Source organism: Brassica napus, chromosome A4 (assembly GCF_020379485.1).
Source record: "Brassica napus cultivar Da-Ae chromosome A4, Da-Ae, whole genome shotgun sequence".
NCBI classification, from domain to species: Eukaryota; Viridiplantae; Streptophyta; class Magnoliopsida; order Brassicales; family Brassicaceae; genus Brassica; species Brassica napus.
Genome location: NC_063437.1, coordinates 5,940,371 through 5,966,657, shown reverse-complemented (window position 1 = coordinate 5,966,657; position 26,287 = coordinate 5,940,371). Strand labels below are relative to the sequence as shown.

Here is a 26,287-nt window from a genome sequence, read left to right as displayed (position 1 = left end):
TCAGCACACTTCAGAAAAGGATCTGGAAACTTCAAAGGCTAGCATCGATCGACACCAACCTGATGAGATCGATCGATAACCACTCCACATCATCGATCTACACCCACCCGACATAGATCGACACCGCCAACTACTTATCGAACGACACCACTCACCTAATATCGATCGATGCCCACTGCTAGACGTTCCGCCAGGTTGCATAATTGAGATGGAACCGATTGAGGAGAGGATGTACATGTCTAAGGCCTCAAACCTTGTTGTCCCCAAACATCACAGACCACCTATCTGGACTGAAGAAGCTGTCAGGTTTCATATTATGCGCTTTAGAAAATACTTTTGTGTTATGGACATCCAAGGGGAATTGTTATGAATTATTGTGTGGATGTCCATATAGGCCCATAGGCCCATGTTCTAGACAGTTCTAAACCCCTAATGTTGTATTTATATATATATATATATATTATATATATATATTATATATATATATATATATATTGTTTTCTGTGGAATATAATAAGAACAATCGATTCTCTCTTTCTCTTGCTTCACAGCAATTTGTGATAAACATGTTTACACACTAATTTATATGTGACAGCCTTACAATTATTAAAAAATTAGAATGCTGATGTGACAGATTTACAATCATTTAAAAATTAAGTGTTCACACACTAATTTACTTAACTCCAATGCAAACATACACTAATATTTATCAACTCATTTTTAGTTCCTGCATTTTTAACTTTTGTATTAATGAATTGAAGTTCTATTCGAGCAACTACTAAATAATATCATTGTTGAAAGAAAGAAATTACAAATCATTAAGATTCACATCAACTAAAATGATGGAATGAGATTGTTTTTAGAAATTGAAAGTTTTGTACCTTGCCAAACTTGGCCATGATTGAGGCTTTCTATACACAAAGGCAACACATAATTAGGATTAGTTATGAATTAAGGAAACTGAGGTGACGAACACCACACACAAAATCGAATCTTTAGTTTAGTCAAGTATTGTTTTTCTTTACTTAGTTTTCATATTAGACCAAGAATTACAAAAAAAATAATCAAATTCCTGAAAAAAAATCAGAATTCAGAAAAACTTTATAAGAAAAGAAAATTCTCGAAATCGACTGAAAAACAGAATTCAGGTGCTGAGTGAAGAGTGAAGAGATCACATTATTTTCGACGCAACCCTAACCCCCTTTCACTTTAATGTATTGTGTTTTATTATATTTACCAATAAATTTTTATAAGAGAGTACAAGTTATTGGTTATAGACTACGTCAATTTTGCAACATATCCACAAAATATTGACACGACCCCCAACCATTTTTATTGATATTCTTAAAGTATAGTCCAATAATTATGAATTTAAAATAAGCCCAAAATATTTGCTTTATATTTATTTTATTTTGCTTTGTATTAGTAGAATAAAGTAAGTTTGGGTAAAATATCAAGATCCAAAAAACCAAACTAAACTTGATTTGCAGTAATACTAAACACAAACTAAAACTGATTAAGTACTTAGATTGATCTAAAACTTTAATATCCAGATAACAATACCCGAATCCAATCCAATATGAAATATTTTGGATACTAAAATATCTAAATCACAATTATATACTTAAATTCATAAATTATTTTAAAATTTAGATCTATTAGATATTAAAAATATGAAAATATCTAAAAATTGTCAAAGTAGTCACAAGTAAATATCTAAAGAAATCTGGATTTAGCTTTGCAGAGTCGAAGCCTTTGGGAAGATGATGAAAATATTTCGATTATGCCACTCATTAAAAAAATGAAATAAAAAAAGCTCAAAAGGAACTTTGGTCAAGTCGAACCCAGCAACTGGTGAATCAATCCAATGCCCCTTACCACTAGGACAATGAAAATTAATTTTAAATCTCCCAAATACTAAATTATATTACATATAATATCCAAAAACTGAAAACAATACCAAAAACAATCCCACGTAAACCCCGATTTTTTTGCTTAGGTCCGAACTAACCACCTGACTAACGCCTAACGTAGTTTCAAACGGAGTACCAAAGTAACTAACAAAGACGCAGAAGGAAACAACTCCTATTTGTGTATGCAGTATGCACACATAATTATAACATTAGTATTCCTAAAATCGATGCTTCTGACTTTTTGTATGGTCTGTGGTTTCTGCCTTGCCAGAGTTGAATATATGTATGACCCCGTTAAGATGTAACTTATAGGTTGTGACTGTATAGTCACTTTGGCGCTACTTTTTACTCCAAAAAAATTATTTACTCTGTGTTTCACTTCACCAGTCAAGCAGTCAAGTAGAAATTAATTTTTTTTCGTTTTTACTCGACTCCCTATTCAAAGAAAGAGAAATATACACTCAATTTTACTCTAAGTTTTGGTAGAGTAATACCATTTTCCTCTTTTCTTTTTACTTTTTTTGATTCTCACCATTTTAGTTTTACTCCATTTTCCACCTTTAATTTTTACTCCATTCTAAAGTTACCAGTGAGACTCATAGTGTTACATTCGTCCTGTGATTGGTAAATTTGCAATATCAACGTTTTAACATCTGTTGAAGTAGGTCTGGGTATATTACCTGATATCTGAATTTGTATCCGAACGTGACCCGAAAAATCCGAACCGAAATAGGAAATTACTTGAAAGATATTGAATTACAAGAAATTGGATATCCGAACACGAACGGGTAATATCTGAACTCGGATGAATATCCGAAGATAACCCAACATATGAATATTTGACCATATATTTCTAGTTTATTTTTGTAATTTTATTAAAATATTTATATTGATTCTGCATAGGGCTTAAAATTAGATAATATACATATAATTATAGAAAATATAATTTTCTACTCATATAAAATACCTATTATTTGATGTGAGCTAGATTCAGAGAAATGAGAGGTTTTGGTTTCAGATTATCGATCGAATGGAGGAAATAGGGGAGACGCAAACGAAAGATGGGAGAACCCTAATTTTTGGGGTTTCTATTTTATTATTTGGAGCCGAATTGATTTTAGGAGCTAAAAATTTTTTAAGTGTCGCGGGCATTACCGCGCTAACTAAAGATAACAGTTTTTATGTTTCTTTGCTATAATACATAAGCGTCTCCTTCAAAACCGTACGCTTATTTTAATTTTTTTAAGTCGACATTCGAACATAGCGTCTCGTAAAAGGCAAATGCTATGTTTAAAACACGGGTATAAAAAACATAGCATAATCGTAAAAAACGCTATTCTGGTATGCTATTAAAACCCATTATTCTTGTAGTGAATATGTAGATGTGTATGATATCATGCATAGTATATTATTTATACTACTAAAATTAAAGTACTTTTTATAAATAATTAAATATTTTTTCATCTTAATAAATACAACTTGTGTTATTGAATTAATAATTATTAATTAATTAACCACAAAAATAAATGTTAGATTATTCTCTATTCAAACTTCCCAAACTTAATTAACTAATTACAAATCATTTATTTTGTTAGATTCTTCTTTAACCAAACGTACCAAACTTACAATTATTTTGTAACCGGTTTTTCTCTTTTGGTTAAAAGACATGTAATAGTGTTATAAAAGCTAGTGTGAATGACAATCTTAGAACTCGATATTTAATGCAAAAAACAACCAGCTCTCGCTGTGAGTCGAATCTATTGACTAAGTACTGTGTTTCAGCTGTCGTTTGTGAACACGGATCGAGTGTCTATCGACATCAATGTTTGGGTGTCCGATATACCATATATTTTACCAGTTTTCTGCTATGGTATATAAGTGTTTTAGAATCTATTTATTATGTTTTGGAGTCTTTATAGAGTCTTTACAGGTTTAGATGTGTTTTGGAGCAATGTGGTGATTATGGAGCATTTTGGAGATAAAGACAGAAGAAACTCGTAGTTGTTCATTGAATCAGCAGAGTCAACCGTCAATTGACAAACACCACTTGTCGTCGATTGACAGCGATGCGCGAAAAAGGGCCGGCTACTTTTGATCTCTTTCTGCCATTCTTGGCTTGCTTATACGTTTATGTAGTACCACAAACGCACTTGCACAAATTTGCCGTAACAATTCATGTTTATCCTTTACGAAAATCTTCCATTATCCTCTCCAAGCAAGATAAACCGTCATTGACATTGACCATCTTCATTTCCTAAGTCATAAGTGGGTGGATTGTGTTTTAGGCTGTTTTTGGATTGTTTTACAACTTATGCGTTTTTTTATAATTTTTTCTCGGAAAAATCGTCAATTTGCTCGAAGTTAATATAAAAATGATAAAAATCGCTTCCTTTAGTCAAAACTATTCTCGTTTTCAAATAAACTGTTTTCGACTCAACGTTTTGGCTATATTTTAGGAGAAAACAAAGTTTTTCTTGTTTTCAAATCTCAATGGCAACTCTGACTGCGACGAAGCATGACAATGAGGTAAAGGCGATGGAAAGAGTGGACACATAACGGCGATGAGGGAAGGGAGAGAGGTCACGGCGATGAGGAGTGGTCGATAAGGGATGGGGAAATGTAGAACTGGCGATAGGAAAAAGAGAGTGTAGCGATGAGGCATGGTCTATGAGGGAGTGGAGAGAGATGATGTGGGCGGTGAAGAGTGAAGGGGGAGGAGACAGAGGCGATGAGGACTAGAGAGGGAAGATGATAACGATGAAGCCGTTCTCCTGCCTTGTCTCGTCTCTTCCTTTTTCCGTTGATGGTTTCATATGCTTTAAGAATTTGTTTTTTTTTGTTATTTTTTACGAAAATGCGTTTTTTACGGAAGATTGTTTCGTAAAATTTATATTATTTGTTTCATGAAAGTTTTTCCGAAAGAAACTTTATGAAGTTTGTTTTTACGAATATTGTTTTCGTAAACTATGTTTTTCCATAAAAAAAACCTTTTGGGAAGCGTTTTTCCGGTTATCTCTGTTTTGGATAGAACTTTTATTTATTTTTTTCGAGAAGAAAGATACGGAGTTTGTTATATGTATTTTTATTCAAGTGTGTATTGTGAAAGAACAGATTTAGAGCTGAATGTTTATGTGTATTATTAATGATCAATGAGGGTTCCTTTATATAAGGATTACAAGATAGAGATAAATGGAAAGTATACAAATCCTAATCCATCCAGATTTAGGATAACTACAAATATAAGGAAAAGGAAATAAGGTTTCCTTTTCTCCTAATCTAGTAGCCGCCTCTCTCTCTCTCTCATCTCTCTAGGGTTTCGGCCATCTCTCTCTTCTAGGGTTTGGGCCGGTTATGGGACGGACCGGTTATGGACATCCACCAATGGATTTATAACACTCCCCCTTGGATGCCATAACCATACATGATTGTAATACGCTTAATGTTGCCTCATTAAAACCTTATCAGGAAAACCCAGTGGGACAAAACCATGATGAAAGAAAAAAAGTACAACATGTACTATTCCCCCTGATGTGAACCTCAGTGGAAGTTCTTTAGTCTACGCATCTGATGCGTGAGCTGTCCTAAACATGCAGGTGGGAAGTAAACAAATCGGCTAAGTTTATTACTGAACCGTAATTGAACCACTTCGACCTTTCTGGTCTTTTCACATCGTGTGTGCATGGTCAAGAAGTGAACCTTTGCTGTCGACCACTCTATACTCTGGTCGGACATGTTGGACTATGGTCCTCGACCAAAAACACCCTCACGGATACTACCTTTGGCTATTCTGATTGGTGACGATGATAAAGTGCGGACTGTATGAGTTTCCTCTTTACTACCATCGACTATGCACTAATCTGATCTATCCATGTTGAGTCATAGACTTCTTTTATACATGTTCATAACTTGTCTCATGAGTGTCCAAGATCATGACTTGATCAATGATAATTGTTGTAATGAGTTTTATAATCTCATCAAACTATGGCTCTTCGGCCGAACACACTCATGGATCTTGATCAGTAATCTCTCTTGCATTAGATAATGCTATATACATCAGACATTGCAGTCCTTTATCCATACCTTGATGGTGTCCCATGACCTCTGTCGCCGTGGATCATACCACGCACCAGAAGATATATTAGGTCATGGACCTCAACTACACGAGCTTATGGACGGCAATCATGGTGGCTAATCTTTCTTTTTCACTAGCCATAATCAAAGAAGAAAGGCCGGACATCTCTAGCCGGACACCCATACAGATTTAATGGACAATCTGTATCAGTCAACACAAAGCATTTCGAATTTCTTTGTAAGTATATGGACTGAATTGGATTGTCTTTATACAACTCCTTTTCATAATATATGCAGCTGCTTTGTTTCAGTCCATGAACAGCTTAGGAACAATGTTGTTCTTTATCCAGTGATCCATATGCTGCTTACTACATCATTGTATGTCAATCTAATTTCTTTCTTATGACCAGACCTTTGTCAATTTCGAAAATATGTAGCAGCACCCACCACATAGGAGTTTATCTCCTTATAATCTGTTCCATGGTCTCTGTGAGTATCTTTGTGTAACAAGCTATGATCTAATGCTGTTAGTAGGAAACATGAACACCTTTAGACCATGTGATCATGTACCATATCTCACGGTTTCTTTTCCCTCACAAGACCCATCTATTTCACTGGTTTATATCAGATGGTGTTTCTGTATATGTGTATGGCCAATACGCCTATCTCTTTTTTAGATACTTTAAACCCCACGTTTACCTTTTCAATCTGATCTTTAATCTTTATGAGTACTCTTTCGTGGGCTCATGATCCTTGCTTATATCTTTAAACTCAAGTGCTACTACTTTATGTATCCTTATACAAAATAACTCTCTTGTGTCGACACTTATATATATATGTATGGTTCCATTTTGTTCCAGACATGATCTAGTCGATTTGAGATTTCATTATCCAGGACCTTTGTTACCTAGTAGCTTGGCGTCCCAATCTACATGGTTTGGTACCTTATATGTTTAGCTGCACAACCTTTTCTCAATGTCTGGTATGGTTTCTATTATGACCTCGGATCTGTATTCTATGCACATTTTCTTTCCGAGGTTCCTTATCTTATGGAACACTTTGGTCTCTCTTGTATAGACTCTGTAGCAACTTGACTGTGTCTCTAGGACATCTGATTTCGTTTGGTGCTAAGCTGGTTATGACTTAGTCATTCTTTTCTTTTCTTTTCGGGTCAGTGTCTGGCATCTAGATTAGCTAGCTTTGTATAATCTCTCTTTTCTTTGAACGTCTTAAATCATACTTTTAGTCTGAGGATCTTTCCAAGACAATGATGGTTGATACCATTCTATTTCTCTTATCATTCTTTTGATCTTTATCATTCTTTACCAGCTTATAACTTTCTCATTTTAATGTTGGATAGACAGATTAATTTGATCATGCAATCCGTGTACCTGGCCTCAATCTGATCACCCATGTTTGGCTCAAGGTCTCTTTAAAACTCGTGGGAGAAAGACATGCTTATATCCAACATATATTCCCAATCCTCTTCTGAGGTTCTATCTTAGACGGAACATATGTATGTGGTGGTTTATTCAAAGTCTCTTAAGATGGTGTATGTCTGGTTTATTACCCGTATTCAATCTGAGATGGGAATATCTATGCTCACTTATAGGGCCTGATGCATCTTAACTTTATATACATGTAATTCATGATGTCCCTAAGCTTTATAGACTTTAGAGTCTGAGCCTTATAGATAATGGCTTATACGGCCGAACCTTTGGCCTTTGCGGCCGAGCCGTTTATAGTATGGTCATAGACCATAGTAGTACACGAATTTGTAGTATTGATCATGTGTGATCATGGATCACGGGTTTATCCTCTCTCCCCCTCATGAACATACTATAATTTCGTGATGCTTAGGACAATAAAATCTAATGAGTTTCCCTTTTGTGTACATGTTACACAATGTGAGATCTTTATGGGATAACTCTATGTGCCTCTTGCAATGTCAATCTTTTACATCAAGTTTAGACTAGGATGGCTAATCCAGTCGTGCCATAAAAGTGTATAATATCGTGGTGTATATCAATCTGGTTACCATGGCTCTTGCCTCTTATCATACTGATCTTTAGCATAGTTTAGATCAGTAGAGTATGCAGGTATAGTCTTGACCACTTTCTGATAAGGCCTTAGGCGATTTTTTTTTTTAAATCTGAAGGAACTTTGGTTTCCTTTTGCCCATTGTTTCTATTCGGAAACTATTTTATTATAACTCAATGGGTCACACATTATTGGGTGTATATAATGCCCTTTAGGCAATGCCCTGGCCATAGATTTCTTACTAGGCTACTATACCCACACCATTGCCTTATATATTGGTGTTTTCTTAGTCATATCTAAAATCATTCATTCATCTTATAATATAAATTCTTAATTAAATCACAAACATAAAGCAAAGCAAACACAGAAGTCGAAATCAACATTATTCTTTTAGACAATCAGATGTTTTAGCCTAATGATTCCCCATTGCATATCTTATGTCACACTGACTTGGTCGAGTGTGGTGGCTTAGAAATGCCACAGCCTCCTCTCCCTTAACCATGGCCAAACTAGGTCCACAACCACGGTTATAGTGATTCCCATGTCCATGGTCGTATAAGATAGTTTTGCTATGCCCACGTCCTTTCCATCTGTAATAACCCTCACGAGCCAGTTAATTTTTGGTCGAGAAAAACTCCGCTCGACCAGTTTGGAGTTGGTCGATCAGATTTAAAAATAAAGTCAACCCGGTGAATTAATACCTCGACGGGACTGTCTTATGGTCGAAAGGCCTCTCATTGATAGTTCTGGTAGAGTGTTAATAATGGTGGTCGAATTTTATTTAAGCTAGGCAAGCTTAGTTGAAAGCAAGACGAGATTCGAAAGATGAGAAATTTTAGTCGAAAACTGTCCGAAATTGTCGTTAAGTTTCTTAACTAAATTCCGACCAGTCTAATACCTTCACCAGCTATTGTTCTTGCTTTCTCAGTAAATCAGTCACATGAGCTGCACCTACCTGCTTGCTTGCTTCACTAAAGTCACATGAAAGTTTTTACTAAAAACAAAATAATCTTTCTTCAAAGGAGGGAAAGGACAGCAACTTGCTTTGGTTTAAGTAAACCCTCACCTGAAGCAACTTCTTATGTTATAAAACACCATCTTCTCTCCTCTGAACGTTCATAACCTGCAAGAAAAACCAGAGAAAAATTCAGAGAGAAAGAGAGAAAGAAGAGAGAAAAATTTGTGAGAAAAACTAGTTGAAAAATTCAGAAACAAAATTCAGAGAAGAGAATTGAGCATGGACAAACCTTTCTCACCATCCTGTGACTTTATCCAGTGTGTTCTGGTGTGGTTAAGAGCTGAAGGTTTGGTGTCCAAGAGTTTAGAATTACCCATATTCTTCAGCCTTTGATTTTGATCGGTAAGATGGTTGTGGATCAGTTTCTGTGAGAAGTTTTGTTAGTTTGCCTACACTGGAGATAAATTCTGAATAAATCCAACCATGGATTCTTGTGGTGTTGATCAGGTTAATTCGTGGTTAGCTTGAAGAGAGACAACCAGTCAAGTTTAATTAGTTGAGTAAAACCGGTAAGCTTCAACTTCTTGATTCAGCCATGTTTTGATGAGAACCAATTGCTCTATGTTGGTTAACCTGTCAGGATCAGTTGTCTAAGGTCTTGTTCTCTTCAGTCTTGGTTGGTTTATGATTTAATCAGTCTCATAGAACCAGTAGACGAACTGATAAGAATTATGGGCATTAAACCGAACTGATTTGATCTTGTTTAGAACTGAATTGAGCTGAGTATGTTCTGATCTGATCTGAGCCGAGCTGTCTATGGTCTGAAATTGTCTTGAACTGATGTCGTCTGAGTATAACCGAGTTAAGCTGTTGGGAACTGATTAGAACCAGAGTTAGCTGAGCATGAACTAAGCTGATATGAACCGAGTTAAATTGTTAAAGCTTGAACCGAGCTGAACATGGTATCAATCTGTCTTGAACTGAACTGATATGAACTGAACTGAAATGTTATGAACTGAGTTGAGTTTCTTGTTGAACCAGACTAGTGAACCTTATGTTCCAACTGATATGTTTTGAATTCAGATGGCCAAGGAGAGTATTCGGACCAGCCGGATCTTTGTGATGTTTCTGAACCGAGAATGATCCAGAAGTGAAGTGTGATTAGCTTGAGCTCGAGTCTAGTCTTCCTTAGCCAATCTCATGGATTTAAAGGTGAGTCTAGATAGATGATGAATGAATTATGAATGAGTATGTATGATTGCATATTGAATATGGTTGATTAATTAAGAATTAATCATGAATTAATTAAGGGATAATCATTGAGTAATTAAGGATTAATCATGGATTAATTAAGGAGTAATTATGGTTAATTGATTAAGTATTATCCCTTGATCTATATTTATATATGAAGTATTTATATAGTTTAAATACTTAAGAATTAATAAGAATAATTCTTTGAGGTCATCCCGAGCCTTAGTATTTGTTCTCAAGTACTAATCTATAAGTATTCTATTAATAAATGTGAATCATGTGAAGTCTTATTATATACTCACTCTCCCGAAAGTCCCGCATTGCCGTGAATTGGTCATGCGATATGGATCAAGGTCATGAAGACACGATGATGGGGTCGCACCCTGGAGGCCGTGTAACTGCATGCAGCGTTGGATGTTCAATCTTGGAATATCTGATGGAGATGATGGTTATATTTATTCCTGTTAGGCTCGGATAGCCTTGGTGGTTTTCCGGGTTTAGCATATATATATATTAAGAGTATGAGTGATTGGCGGGTATCGTGGAGGTGATGTTTAAGATAGATTCACATGGATGGATTGAGAGGCCTTATAATAATATTAATTATGGAATATAATTCCACTTCATTCAAATGGTGTCGCTTGCTCGGGATACTATTGATATGTGTTTGGGTGGTGATCCGGTTCAGAATATCCGACTTCATATGACTTATTCTTTCGGTTGCTCATTTCAATCCAGCTTATGCCCAAACGTACCAGAACCAGAGACGTACAAGCCTGATTGATTCAGCACTTGTTTCAAGCTTAACGTTGGTGGCAGAGATAGTTCAGCAGTAGTACAAGACGATGGACGCACCAGCACCATTCCATTGCAGCAAGACATCTTGAAGTTTGTGAACAAGATAAAGAAGTTGGGACAACACCGACAAGTACTAAACCATTCGATGTAGATATTGTATAGAGGAAGATTTCGAATGCAACACTAGGAGCAGAACAACTAACGTGGCCCATTGTTCAGAAGATTGCAAGAAGGATAGGGAACCATACATCATCAAGAATGATACAGTAAGTTGGTGATTAAGCGTCAAGCATCGTTTGGGAAATGTTAGTCCAAGTTAGGCGGATTTTTTTCAAGAGTTCAAGATGGAGTGTTTTCTACCCAAAACATGGGACCAATATGGAGTTCGCACAGTGAGATGATTCCGCCAAGATTTCAAAGTCAAGTTAATCTGATTCATCCATTATGGTTTGGAGGATGAGCTAAAGATCATGAAGATGTACTATTGTGACTTAGCCATTAATCTCAGAGTAACCCAAACTATAAAGCTTAAGAGCTATGAGGAGTTGGTGGAGGATCACATGAATTCTATAGAAGCCGTTTTTACTGAAGAAGTTTACCAAGTCATGCAGATTATTTAACTATCAACCTATCCAGATAGAAGGTCAGTTTCAAGTAATGAATCAAGAAAGTCGATGGAGATAATTTTTGTTGGACGTTTCATCAGATCAAAACCGAGGACCCTGAGTTGTTTTGGTTTTGGCTAGCAAGGAGAGTAAGGTGATGATTGTTCAAGTATATAAAATCCTCGATCGCTTACGTCATTCACGCTTCGGTGGTGCCAGTAATGAGTACAGAGGTTATCCTACCATGGCCCATGAAGTTACCCGATCTTTTTACCTATACCTAGGGTACCGCTTGTTAAACTTGTTCGCTTTCCTTACCATTAGTCACTAACTAAGTGTTTGGCTATTTGGGTAGAGCCTACACTTTATAGTTGCCTGGACCGTCAAAACCTCTGAAAAGGTCCAATCACAGGTTTGCTTCTTATCCCATTGCGTGTTGTGTGCATTTTAAAAATTTATGAATGATTAAATAAATAAGTGAAGGAGTGATCAAGGTGTCGTATGAGACCTTGCCTATGGACGGAATTTTCCGCCCTTATTGTGTTTGATGCGGGAACAACACATAGATGTAGTTCTCGGGTAGTGTCATTGTTTTAGGAAGGATTCACTTTAGTGAATTCAGGTACACTGTTCTTATTCGTGGAAGTACTGGCTGCCATTTAGAGTTATGGTATGCCTTCGTACCCCATCCCCATTCTTTAGTACTTCCATTAGAGCGGTTTGTTTCTATCTAGAGTGAGATTGGCTATCTAGTTATCGAGCTCAATTAGGATGTTGTTGAGGAAGGAAGTCTTTGAGAGAAGACCAGTTACCGTTGGCCGGCAGTCGTATTCTACTAAGTGTTGGAGCCTCGCTCATATCAGTCTGGAGAGAATAGATAACCTTCAAGATTGCAAGTAGAAAATCAAGATGGCTTATTCATTCGTATTTGAGGAACTCAGTTAAAGGATGAGAATCTAAGGAATTCATAGAAGGAACTGGGTGAAGAGAATTTCGAAGAATAGTATGAGGACTGTGTCATGTACAAGTTCATAAAGTGGAGATGTGGAAGAAGGAACCCAAATTCAACCTAAAATTAAGCAGATGTGAAGTAAATCCCAAGGAAGATTGAAGAGTGCAAGGAAAAAGGTATAACCATAAGGCATATGGGAATGCTCAAGTTGTTAAGAGATCAGAAGATGTATTAACAGAGAAACTGTGAAGTCATCATACAAGAGTACTTCGTTGGTAAATCAAGTTTGGTATAGACGGACTTGTTGATTCCTCAGTTACTAGACAGAAGAAGGAAATCAGAAAGTAATAGAACAAGACTTGGATATGCGAAACTTCAGTGAGATTGAGTCGTTCAGAAGTTTTTGAAGAGTATCTCAGATAGATAAGAAGGGTATGGAATACTGTAAGGGAAATCATTCCTGGAATAAGTGTGTGTGTGTGTGTATTTGAGAGTGGCACCCTTGGTCTGAATCATGTTAGCGTGATTGATCGTGCATGTTCTTGTTTGATTGTTGCACGGTTAATCAAGTTGACATTGACCAGACTGAAGATGTTACCTTCACGTATGGCACATCACCTGACGTTCCATATTTCCATGTTATTGAACTGGAGGAAAGCAGATAGAAAGGTTTCAAAAGTAATGGTATTCAGAGATTCAACGATGTCAAAGGAAGTATGTAGACCGCAGTATATGAAAGTTATGTGCGATGAAGAATTGGTTATCATGAAAGTGTTTGTTCAGAAACGAAAGAAATTTTTTAGAAAAGTTGGGGAAATTCACAAATCTGTTATTTGGTATGTACCGAGTTGTTCAGAGTTGAAATGGTTATCTGTTGACCGGAACTTCTTTTAGTTATCCTATCTGTTGATTTTGCATAATCTTATATTAGACCCAGTATGATAGAACTACTGAGACCAGAAAACTTGTAACCCTATTTAGCCTATCCTAAAGGTCCTTTGCGGATAGGTGAGCACCATATCAGAAGATTGGAGAAAAGAAAAAATTTGTAAAAGTTCAAGTATTTGGGGAAGCATAAGTTGTTTTGACACGGGCAGATGAGTATAAGTTCAGAGTTGGTTATCTTAAACTTCTTGCAGAGACTCCAGTGTTCAGTAAAAGTCTGTACAGCTATGTTTTGAGAATTCGGGGACGAATTCTTTTAAGGGGGGAAGAATGTAATAACCCTCACGAGCCAGTTAATTTTTGGTCGAGAAAAACTCCGCTCGACCAGTTTGGAGTTGGTCGATCAGATTTAAAAATAAAGTCGACCCGGTGAATTAATACCTCGACGGGACTGTCTTGTGGTCGAAAGGCCTCTCATTGATAGTTCTGGTAGAGTGTTAATAATGGTGGTCGAATTTTATTTAAGCTAGGCAAGCTTAGTTGAAAGCAAGACGAGATTCGAAGGATGAGAAATTTTAGTCGAAAACTGTCCGAAATTGTCGTTAAGTTTCTTAACTAAATTCCGACCAGTCTAATACATTCACCAGCTATTTTTCTTGCTTTCTCAGTAAATCAGTCACATGAGCTGCACTTACCTGCTTGCTTGCTTCATTAAAGTCACATGAAAGTCACAAGCTGGTTGCTTGTTTACTAAAAACAAAATAATCTTTCTTCAAAGGAGGGAAAGGACAGCAACTTGCTTTTGTTTAAGTAAACCCTCACCTGAAGCAACTTCTTATGTTATAAAACACCATCTTCTCCCCTCTGGACGTTCATAACTTGCAAGAAAAACCAGAGAAAAAATTCAGAGAGAAAGAGAGAAAGAAGAGAGAAAAATTTGTGAGAAAAACTAGTTGAAAAATTCAGAAACAAAATTCAGAGAAGAGAATTGAGCATGGACAAACCTTTCTCACCATCCTGTGACTTTATCCAGTGTGTTCTGGTGTGGTTAAGAGCTGAAGGTTTGGTGTCCAAGAGTTTAGAATTACCCATATTCTTCAGCCTTTGATTTTGATCGGTAAGATGGTTGTGGATCAGTTTCTGTGAGAAGTTTTGTTGGTTTGCCTACACTGGAGATAAATTCTGAATAAATCCAACCATGGATTCTTGTGGTGTTGATCAGGTTAATTCGTGGTTAGCTTGAAGAGAGACAACCAGTCAAGTTTAATTAGTTGAGTAAAACCGGTAAGCTTCAGCTTCTTGATTCAGCCATGTTTTGATGAGAACCAATTTCTCTATGTTGGTTAACCTGTCAGGATCAGTTGTCTAAGGTCTTGTTCTCTTCAGTCTTGGTTGGTTTATGATTTAATCAGTCTCATAGAACCAGTAGACGAACTGATAAGAATTATGGGAATTAAACCGAACTGATTTGATCTGGTTTAGAACTGAATTGAGCTGAGTATGTTCTGATCTGATCTGAGCCGAGCTGTCTATGGTCTGAAATTGTCTTGAACTGATGTCGTCTGAGTATAACCGAGTTAAGCTGTTGGGAACTGATTAAAACCGGAGTTAGCTGAGCAAGAACTAAGCTGATATGAACCGAGTTAAATTGTTAAAGCTTGAACCGAGCTGAACATGGTATCAATCTGTCTTGAACTGAACTGATATGAGAGAACTGAACTGAAATGTTATGAACTGAGTTGAGTTTCTTGTTGAACCAGACTAGTGAACCTTATGTTCCAACTATTATGTTTTGAATTCAGATGACCAAGGAGAGTATTCGGATCAGCCGGATCCTTGTGATGGTTCTGAACCGAGAGTGATCCAGAAGTGAAGTGTGATTAGCTTGAGCTCGAGTCTAGTCTTCCTTAGCCAATCTCATGGATTTAAAGGTGAGTCTAGATAGATGATGAATGAATTATGAATGAGTATGCATGATTGCATATTGAATATGGTTGATTAATTAAGAATTATTCATGAATTAATTAATGGATAATCATTGAGTAATTAAGGATTAATCATGGATTAATTAAGGAGTAATTATGGTTGATTGGTTAAGTATTATCCCTTGATCTATATTTATATATGAAGTATTTATATAGTTTAAATACTTAAGAATTAATAAGAATAATTCTTTGAGGTTATCCCGAGCCTTAGTATTTGTTCTCAAGTATTAATCTATAAGTATTCTATTAATAAGTGTGAATCATGTAAAGTCTTATTGTATACTCTCTCTCCCGAAAGTCCCGCATTGCCGTAAATTGGTCCTTCGATATGGATCAAGGTCATGAAGACACGATGATGGGGTCGCACCTTGGAGGCCGTGTAACTGCATGAGCGTTGGATGTTCAATCTTGGAATATCTGATGGAGATGATGGTTATATTTATTCCCGTTAGGCTCGGTTAGCCTTGGTGGTTTTCCGGGTTTAGAATATATATATATTAAGAGTATGAGTGATTGGCGGGTATCGTGGAGGTGATGTTTAAGATAGATTCACATGGATGGATTGAGAGGCCTTGTAATTATATTAATTATGGAATATAATTCCACTGCATTCAAATGGTGTCGCTTGCTCGGGATACTATTGATATGTGTTTGGGTGTGGGATTAGACTCACTGAGTAAACTAGTTACTCATGACTCATTTGATATGCAGGTAACCAGTAGGTGGGAGACCTTTACTCTAGGACGGGAAGGAACGGCATTAGCCAGCGGTAGTTTTATTATCCTTGCAGTCGTTTTGATATACTTTATGTATAAGGTTTGTTGAGCGAAAACCTCGAGGTTAATCTATAAGATTTTGTAAGATTCTTTTAAATGAATAAGTATATAATGTATAAAGAATGTTTTTTAAAGTACGGGTTCCAAATGATATTAGTCCTTGCCGGACGAACCAACTATTGGGTATTACTCTTAAGGTTGTAAAGCTTCAGGTTGTACCTAATAGGATATGTGTACTTAGGCGGTTGGCCTAAGGTACCTGGATTTATTTCGGGAACTTCGGGTTAGTCGTTTATGTACACATTGTGGCTTCTTGGTTTGGTTTCAGTTACGAGTGATCGGCTGTGCATGTTCTTGTTTGATTGTTGCACGGCTGGTCGAGTCAACTTATACTTAGACCAGATCTGGGGTGTCACACCATGCATCACGGTTACAGCCGTATGGTTTATCATGATGGACGTGGTTGTTTTCTTTAGATTTTTTTTCTTCTGCAGCCTCATTGGCTTGGGGTTGGCGAGTAATCATTATTGCCCTGTATCTATTACTTTCATTTGCATTATTGTCCTCGATGATACATTCACCGAGGCCCTTTGATTCCAGGATAATCTCTGTGTCTAATGCTCATTGTAAATAATTATCTTCAAAGAAATTTAGGGCAGCATAATCTAGATTGCTGATTTTCGACATCTGTAATCATATATCACTCAATATTTATAAGAAAATAAATCGTGTGACCAAGTAAACAATCGAGTTAATGCATTCCTAATAAACAAGCCTCACGGCTATAGCAATGAGGCCACACGGCCTAGGTGATGTATGATGCGGCCAAGGAAGCAATCAAGTAATAATCAATGCATCAGTAAGTAAGCCACACGGCTATAAGGGCTTAATACAATACAATCAAGGCCACACGGCCATACAGTCATGATGCAAGCAAAGAGGGCCACACGGCTAGATAGATATATGATGCATACGATCCTAGCTTTCGGATTCTATATGTGATCAAGGTGATATGATGTATGCAAGCCACACGGCTATGATAGAAAGGTGCAATAAAGGCCACACGGCCAAGCTATGATGCAAACAATCTATGTTGATCCGATCAGGGTTTTATCATCTTAGCAATACAAAATGTGGCTAGGGTTTCAGATTTTATGAGAATCAAAATAATCTAGCACCTTAGCTTGCAAAACATCAATTAGATCAGTCAAAATAACAAGAATCAAACATAAACTCAATTTGGATCAATATCATGCAATTTAGGGTTTCAAGGCCCTTAGAGATTCAAATTGGGTATTTAAGGTTTCAGATTCAATATGCAATTAATCTAGCAGACTTAACTCATAGTTAATAGAATCAATCAAGCAAGCAAGCCTTATGGCTAAGATTTTTATGCCTCTCGGCCAAGTAGAAGCCACACGGCCAAAATAAGAAAACAAGCCGCACGGCTAATGATTCAGATCAATGCATATAGTTTGTTGTGTAAATTGCAATCCTAGTATAGATGAATTCTAAAAGTTACAATGCAATCAAACATACAAACACACATGGCCAAGTAAAGAACAAATCATGCGACCACTTGATTTTAGTTTCAATACAATCCTAACATTAGATTCTAAGTTCAATTGCAATCAACCAGTAGTGATCAGGTTCAAATATGAATGCAACACAGCCACATGATATGATCTAGAACAATTAACCTAGAATGTATAAAGGCCACACGGCCACAACTCCAAATTCGGTTTCTAGGTTATTAGGGTTTCAGTTTAAACAAGATAAGCAATTCAGATTCAAGTTTAAAACAATCCTAATCATAGTTTTAGGCGATCAATCAAACACTCAAGTTTCAAATCAAAAATTAAAACCAATTTTCCAAATTAGGGTTTAGGGGATTTCGAAAACTTTGATCTTTGATCAAAGGGATTTGATTTGAGATTCAAAAACCTTTAAGGTTGTGATTTTAATTGATCAATGGATCAATCTCGATTTAGTGTTTAGGGGATCGGACTTATTCGAGATCCGATTTACTCTTTAGGGTTTGATCTATTATCCTATGGCTTTCATCTTAAGGATTAGATTTTAGGGTTTCAATCTTTACAAACAATCCAAATTCAATTCTCATGTTCTTAGAATTAGAGTTACCTTTTTGTTTGCTGGTTGTTGAAACCGGACCACCAAGATGAACGGATGAACCTCGAGCTGCACACGGACGGACGCGAGCTGGTTGCTATCGGATCGTCGTCGGATGCGAGCTGGAACGGGATGCGTCTGCTTCCAATCAGGTTCACGAGCTGGCTGTGATGCGAGCGGGAAGCTGAGGTCGTCTATGATCAGGAACACCTTAGGGCTGGAGCTGATCGGATGCTGACGAGCTGGGACGCGAGTAAGAACGGATTAGGGTTCGTCGGGTTCGGATTAGGGTTCCAAAGCAAATTGGTGCGCACTGTATCTGGACGTGAGGGCACGTCGGTGGTCAGATCGACAAACGGTTTGCACTGACTGATTCGCATTGGCAAGAGCTTCGATTTGATATCTTGATCGTTTTCTAGGTCCTCACGGTTTTGGAGAACGACCCCTTTGAAGTTTCGAGGTAGATTCTTTTCGTTTAAGGTGTTAGAGATTTGGTTTTAGGTTCAGGGTGTTAGAGACTATCGTGCTGATAACGTGTTATGAAACAATAGATTTAGAGCTGGATGTTTCTATATATTATTAATGATCAATGGGGGTTTCTTTATATAAAGATTACTAGATAGAGATAAATGAAAAGTATACAAATCCCAATCCATCTAGATTTAGGATAACTACAAATATAAGGAAAATGAAATAAAATTTCATTTTCTCCTAATCTAGTTTAGTAGCTGCCTCTCTCTCTTTCTAAAGTCGGCCGCCTCTCTCTCTTCTTTCTAGGGTTTCGGCCATCTCTCTTTAAAGTTTGGATCGTCTCTTCTAAAGTTTGGATCGGTTATGGACATCCATCAATGAATTTATAACAGTGTGCACATAATATGTGTTGTCACGATATTTCCGATTTATTCTTACAAGTGATACAGTTCTCAACAATTAACCGTAAGACCAATTTTGACCCCAACATTTTTGTCTTTTCTAAATATCGCATTTTTATCTTTCAATATTTAGCCTTCGTCAAATCCATGAGCGTTTACTTATATGATTAATCCTTTGTTCTTTCAAACTCGAAACATAAAATATTGCTTGTTGAAACTATCAAAGTTCAACAGCGAAGGAAGGAAAATACACACAATAGTTCACAATGCACATCACTTGACGATTAAGATTCTCTCTTGAAGCAGCATTAGACTTTTTCCCCCGTACAGCTATCATTAACCTACTGCAAGAACTCTCTTGGGTCGGTGACATGGCCGGTTAGAGCCGAGGCTGCAGCAGTGTAAGGAGAAGCCAAGTATATCTGCCCTTCCTTGTGTCCCATCCGACCGGGGAAGTTCCTGTTCGTTGTCGAGACACACACCTGGAAATGCAGAAATAGCATTTCAAAAGTTCTGACTCGTCGTCAAAAATAGGTGAGGCACAAAGTAATTGGGTAAGTGGGTTGAGAAACAAAAGCGTACTTGAGGTTCATTCAAACGAGCGTAGGTGTCTGCTGGGCCACCAAGGCAGGCACCACAGCTAGGACTGGTTGGTGTGTCACATCCAGCTTCTTCGAATATCTGCGCACACGTCTTTCCACCTGCTCCAGGTACTGGGAGTGCATACACGTCCATCCACACCTGAAGACATAACCAGATAGATACAATGCATTTGATATTTATATTCTGTGATAGATACAAAGCAAAAACAGTTTAGATAGTAACAATGTTGAAGTGTATTGCTAACCTTCTGAGTGGCCGGGACAAGAAAAGTTGGAACTTTGACTTGCTTTCCCTACAAATTACACAAACAGATAATTCCATGAGGTTAAACGGCAACCAGTAAGAGGTTATCGAGAAGACAAAAGAATCAACACCGAAACTTATCTCATCCAGAGACAAATAACAACTCTTACTATATAACTAAGAGATCTATTGCTGGCTGTTTAAAACATAACAACTTTATGACGTCTTTACTTTAGATCAACTACACATGTAACAAGTTGTTTTGTAAGTTTGAAGACTGTAGCAACAGAAACTCGAGTAAAAGGGTTATGTCAACTAAGATACAGTATAACAAGTGGAACTTACTGCTGCATGGAAAAGTTTAGCTGCAGCCATAAAATCCTCAGTCTTCCCACCAGTACAAGAACCGATGTATACTCTGTCAATTTTCACATCTTTGCATTCTCTCGCTAGAGCACGATTATCAGGAGAATGAGGCTGAAAGAAACATTGACAGTAACAAATCAGTTATAGTTACATGAAGTGGTAAAAAAACTCAACGTTTAAACTGGTAACCATGATAAACCAACCTTAGCCACTACAGGCTCTAGCTTCGACACATCAAATCTATAATCTGCCACAAAGCTGTGGAACAAACAACGAAAAGAATATGAATATGATCACAAAAGGAAAGGTTAAACTACAGAGAATGACAGTAGAGGGCAACTTCCAACAAAAACACACAAATTAAGTGACGATATTCTATTCAGTTGCGTTTGCGCATATGCACAGTATTTCTGAAACATGTTGTGTGAGGTATTTCCAGATCCACTAATAATTTACATAGAGGTATCAGAAATCCATATTTACTATGTCTACTGTTATATAAATTCAGGGTAACATGTGATTATACCTTGCATTTGCATCACTATATACAGGCTGAAAGGGTACAGATGTCCTATTCTGTAAGAGATATAAGAAAAAGAGTAGAAATTGCTCAACATAATGTTCCTTGTTAAAAACCGAAAACAAGACCATCATACATACCTCAACGTAATTAAATGTCGTCGCATCAGGAGGGATGACACCATTCTTTCCCCCAGCTTCCACCACCATGTTGCACAATGTCATTCGTTCTTCCATCTAACAGCCAAAACAGATAGAAGCAACGATTAATAAATCAGAGAAGTCAAAAATTTTTATATTCATCTTATAGGAATGTAAAAACACAATGATTTCTTACAGTCAGACTTTCAATAGTTGTACCACTGAACTCCATCGTCTTGTAAGTTGCACCAGCAACAGATATTTCACCAATGATCTACAAAGATGGAAGCAAGTTCAAGATACAGAAGAAAACTGCCATACTAAGGAGAAACATAGAGAAAAAAAACTTAAATGACTTCACATAATATGCAATTTCGTGAAGACATGACTAGACCACATCAAAGCTGCATATTTACCCTCATACAGTCATACTACTGTGATAATTGCTCTGTACAGGATTATAGTGAGGGAAAAAAATCAGTAAGACATATCACACGCACCTGCAGAATCAGATCCTTTGCTTGCAAATAACTGGGCATTTCACCATCCAAGATAAACCTCATAGTTGGTGGAACCTGCACAGTCAGGATATGAGCTAAAGAAACAGTTGGTTATAAAGGTTAGAGTGCAAGACAGGTCAGAAACTATTCTAACAAACCTTAAGGAGGATTTTTCCAGTGCCTAACACAAAGCCTGCATCAGTGTTTCCAATCCCTGTAGCAAACTGACCAAATGCTCCAGCAGTACATGTGTGTGAGTCTGTTCCTAACAAAACCTATCACAAGGAAAAATATTAATCATAACAGAAACAACTCATATCCGGCGAGAGAGATTGTTACCTCTCCAGGCCTGCAATGACCTTCTTGTGCAAGCGCAACATGGCAAACACCTTTGTAGTCAGGATTAGCCTACAGATGAGACATGCAAGCAAGATCAAAATTCACAGTTTACACTCCATGGAAATTCCGAAACAAGCATACCCTAAAATCTCCGAGGTCGGTGATATCATAGAAATACTTGATGTTCTGTTCCCTGCAATGCTCCCTCATAATGTCGACGTTGCGGTTAGCACGCTTATCAGATGTGAATATGTAATGGTCTGGTATAACAACGATCTTCTCCGAGTCCCAAACCTTCAACGTGGAAGTAACAATCACAAAGAGTGAAAAAGCAAGCAAAGATAATATGTTGATAGCAAGATTCAAAACAACCTTAGCGTTATCACCGAACTCTCTTTTGAAGATACCAAAAGCGCCAGGGCCACAGACATCATGAGTCATAAGAACATCAACGTTAACCCAAATGTTATCACCAGGGACCACTTGTGACTTCTCTGCTGCCTTCGCCAGAATCTTCTCCGTCATCGTCATCCCAGTTTTCACCTTCAAATATAAAATAATAATAAATAATGTAATAAAACTGTAGGAGGAGGAGATAGGAAGATAAGTTAAGCTCAGGATACCGATCCTGAGGTGGACGATGAGCGCTGCGGAGCCATGACGGAGACGATCTTCCGAGAAATCGATTTCCTCTGGCATCCATGAATCGAAATCTGCGATGCTTTACGGAACGAAGAAACCCCCAAATCCTTCTGCCCCAAATTAACAACCATGTAAGAAAATTGAAGATTTGAAATCGAGAAATGGAAGATGATGATGATGATACTAACTAACCTTAGCGGGGGATTTGCAGACGAAGGGAGAGGAAGAGATTACAGAGGAAGCCATGGTTTCTTCTTCTTCTTCTTCTCAAAAACCCTAATAAGTCCTCTTTCTCAATTTATATAACCTAACAACGCTCCTCACAAGTTTATATATAAAAACTGCGTTGAGCCGTTGACTGACTGGACACCGAGAGAGTCTGTAGGTTGGTGACCCTATGATTTTCTAGTCACGTGATAGAAAGACCGTTAATTAACAATTTTTATATATGATATTTTAACTTTACCTTATACTATTTTAAAATCCAACTAGATTATAATTTACGAATATATTAGAACATTTTTTATAAGTAATATTTTAACATTTTCAATTTAGCATATTTGAAAGCTATATGATTATATTATTTTGTATTTATATTAAATAGGAAATTTTTCTAAAATAATACTTAATTTTGTTTTTACTTATTTCAACCATTTCATTGTGAAGTTTTAATAAAATATCTATAATTTTTTTGATTAAAATTTTGATATTTAATTTTTTGATAAAGTTTTATATTATAAAATTTATTTGATGTTAATTTATTGATTCTAACATTTTATTTGTATAAAACAACTTGATGTCAACTTGAACCAATCATATTCTCACATGTGTAATTATATATTCTTAATAATAAAAAAAATTAATAATAAGAATCTGCTACTTATTAAGCTTAAAAGAATGTAATTTTTTTATGAAAATCAAACAAAATAATCTATTAATTTTTTTGTAGTATCTAAACACGCAAAACTAGTTGTATTTATTTTCATTTTTTGTAAATTATGTGAGTGGTTTTAAATAAAAATAATCTAAAAGAAGATAAATAAAATGTTATTAAGAAGGTAGGACCTAATGTTTTGTACTGTTTAGACACAAGATTAATAATTGTGTTATTTGGAAATACATTTAGTAGTATACTGTTATTTTCCATAATTATTCTTAATGAATATTTCTTTTTAATCAAAAAATAAAGAATATTAATTAATTAGGCTCTGTTAAACTATATAATAGAAGAGTGTATTTTGAATAATAATTTTTGATAATAATTTTTGATAATAATTTTTGTATTTTCTATAATTTTTCTTTAATTTTATATTATTAAATAAATCAAACAATCACATTAATTACATAATAAAATTTACATTATTCATTATGTGCTATATTTTTAATTTTTCTTTTTGTCAGCTGCCCCTCTAAACTAGATCAAATGGTGGTCAGACGAACATATTTTCCGAAAAACATCTTCGTCTGATCGGGTCTAATCTATATGGGTAAAAACTATATTTTAAATATTTTAAACAACTGTAAATTATAAAAACTGTTAAAAGCCTCACATTGTAAAGTTTGTGATCATTGGTTTAAATCTTTTGTTATAAAAAAATACAAATGATCATAAAACTATATGAGTAGAAAGTCTCACTTAATTGATTTTTAGATTAAAAATATATTCAATTTAATATTGTTTAAATTAAACTATATACCTATGAAAATCATTGAATAAATAATACATAATATTTTCATTGAATAAATGATACATAATATTTACATATTTTTTCATTGAATAAGCATTGAGAACTTATGTATTATTTTTCATAGAAAAAAGTACATAATATTTTAATTTAGAAATTTTATTTGAATAAGTATTGAGAACTTAATGTTTTAATTTCAAAATTTTCACAGAATTTTTGAAAATGGTTATAGATTTCTAAAAATATTAAAAGTCTCACATTGAAAATTTTGTTATCAATGGTATAAAAAATACAAATGATCATAAAATTATATAAGTATGACACATTATTTAATAGATAGCTATATTAAATATACTATATATATGTTAATATTATTAAAATTTAATTATATACCATATAAAATAGATAAAAGTGTTTTTCTATATTTATTTACCATAAAATGATTGTAAATAAACAAGAGTGAATATTTTCATTTATATGTTCACGCCAAATTATTTATATACATCATAATTACTGACTTTTTAGCTATCTAATATATATTTATTATTTCATAAAGTGTAAAAAATATAAAATAATAATAATACATAAAAATAATTTCTATACACAATGCTTATTCCATGCAAAACTCATGTCTTAACCTAGTCATACTATAAATTGAGAACACAGTTAAATGAAAAAGTTATAATTTGATTGGCTATTAAATGTGATCTCGAAAAGATGACATGTATTGATGAATCTAACGTGACTCAATGCTCTCTAGGATTAGCCTCTCTAAACATGCTAACATGGCTAATTGCGAAATTATTTTCCGTAAACCATTATTATTTACCGCTTTTTAATCTCGGTTTGTGTTAATTTATCTCATGGTTATCGTAATCAAAACTTGTTAGGCTGTTATCCTCTATTATCGGTTTGGTTCTCAACTCTTATGTCAAATCATATGGTATGTTTTTGAATAATATTATTGTAAAGTTTATTGTATACACAAAACCATATGGTATGTTTAAGTTACATATGTCGTTTGGATACACAAAATCTTATTGGTGTCAGAAATATGTGATTTCATTGTAAATGTGACATGCTATTTCTCTTATTCCTCACGCAAATGAATTTTAACAACTTCGAAGGCCAAACAATTGATAAGGGACCATGAACTGAGTAATATTTCAGATGCTATACTTCTCATTGTACTATGTGATTTCATTCTAAATATGACATGTTTATTTTCTTATTCCTCATGCAAATGAATGTTAACAACTTCGAAGGCCAAACAATTGATAAGGGAGCATGAACTGAGTAATTTTCAAACGCAATACTTCTCCAGAAGTTTGACGGGAATTTTTTTTGGATTTGGCAACGAGAGAGATGAAACTATATTTAGCGCATTTGAAATTAGATAAGTACCTTGTTTAGGACAAACCAGTTAAAAATGTTGGAAATACTGATGTCTTCATTTTAGCAAGTATATGTGTGGATCCATGGTGATTATATTTGTAAAAGAGTTATATTAGGCTACTAATCGACCATTTTTATGCATTATATTAGGGAAAATCTTCATAAGTTTTGTGGATCTCATTGGAGAAGAATCACAAAGCAGACATGATAAGGCGTCAACATTTTGCCACTCCTAAATTCGTACACTTCCAAATGGTGGACTGAAAACATATTATTTAACAAATTAAGCAATTTCACTTCATTTGCTGCGAGTGGACGTCAGAGGGTATTTTGCTTTAAAATATTTTTATTTGTAAACTGTTTGAATGAGAAGCTTCGTGCGAGTTATGTGAATTTCAAGACTTATTTAAGGCAAATTCGAGGCATGTTTATGTCTCTAGATGATATACTCATATAAAGCTTGAAGATCAACGCAATAACGTCATCAGATATTCTCTTTAAACTCCATAATGATCCCAAAACTCAAATCTTGTTCAAAACGTACAGAACCTACAATAGCTCGTAAAGACTCTGAGAAGACCAAAATTACTCTAAAAACCAAAAGACTCTAAAACCGAA

The 26,287-nt window shown here is 35.6% G+C and overlaps 1 protein-coding gene across 3 annotated transcripts; it reads right to left on the bottom strand.

Moving 5' to 3' along the window:
* Nucleotides 1-19,371: 19,371 nt before the first annotated feature.
* LOC106388413 (3-isopropylmalate dehydratase large subunit, chloroplastic) lies at nt 19,372-23,009 on the bottom strand. 3 transcript variants are annotated; one of them, XM_048777299.1, is made up of 15 exons: nt 22,782-23,009; nt 22,571-22,699; nt 22,320-22,490; nt 22,089-22,241; nt 21,948-22,016; nt 21,767-21,883; nt 21,609-21,683; nt 21,305-21,382; nt 21,109-21,204; nt 20,975-21,024; nt 20,652-20,706; nt 20,428-20,559; nt 20,084-20,131; nt 19,819-19,977; nt 19,372-19,718 (listed from the first exon to the last, which is right to left on the bottom strand). In XM_048777299.1, exons 1-15 carry the CDS (start codon nt 22,833-22,835, stop codon nt 19,578-19,580), a joined length of 1,527 nt encoding a protein of 508 aa, XP_048633256.1. In that variant the 5' UTR covers nt 22,836-23,009; the 3' UTR covers nt 19,372-19,577. The 3 variants fall into 3 exon arrangements, with proteins under 3 accessions (XP_048633256.1, XP_048633257.1, XP_048633255.1); XM_048777300.1 differs by having other exon boundaries at nt 22,571-22,696; nt 22,782-22,949; XM_048777298.1 differs by having other exon boundaries at nt 22,571-22,705; nt 22,782-22,914.
* Between the last annotated feature and the right edge of the window lie 3,278 nt (nt 23,010-26,287).

Excerpts from the sequence above, each read along its gene's own strand:
- LOC106388413 (XM_048777298.1), bottom strand. The coding sequence starts at position 22,835 with ATGGCTTCCTCTGTAATCTCTTCCTCTCCCTTCGTCTGCAAATCCCCC. Across the intron at positions 21,684-21,766 it reads CTGGAAAAATCCTCCTTAAG|GTTCCACCAACTATGAGGTT; the intron begins GTTTGTTAGAAT and ends CTGACTGTGCAG. Across the intron at positions 20,132-20,427 it reads CTAAACTTTTCCATGCAGCA|GGAAAGCAAGTCAAAGTTCC; the intron begins GTAAGTTCCACT and ends TGTAATTTGTAG.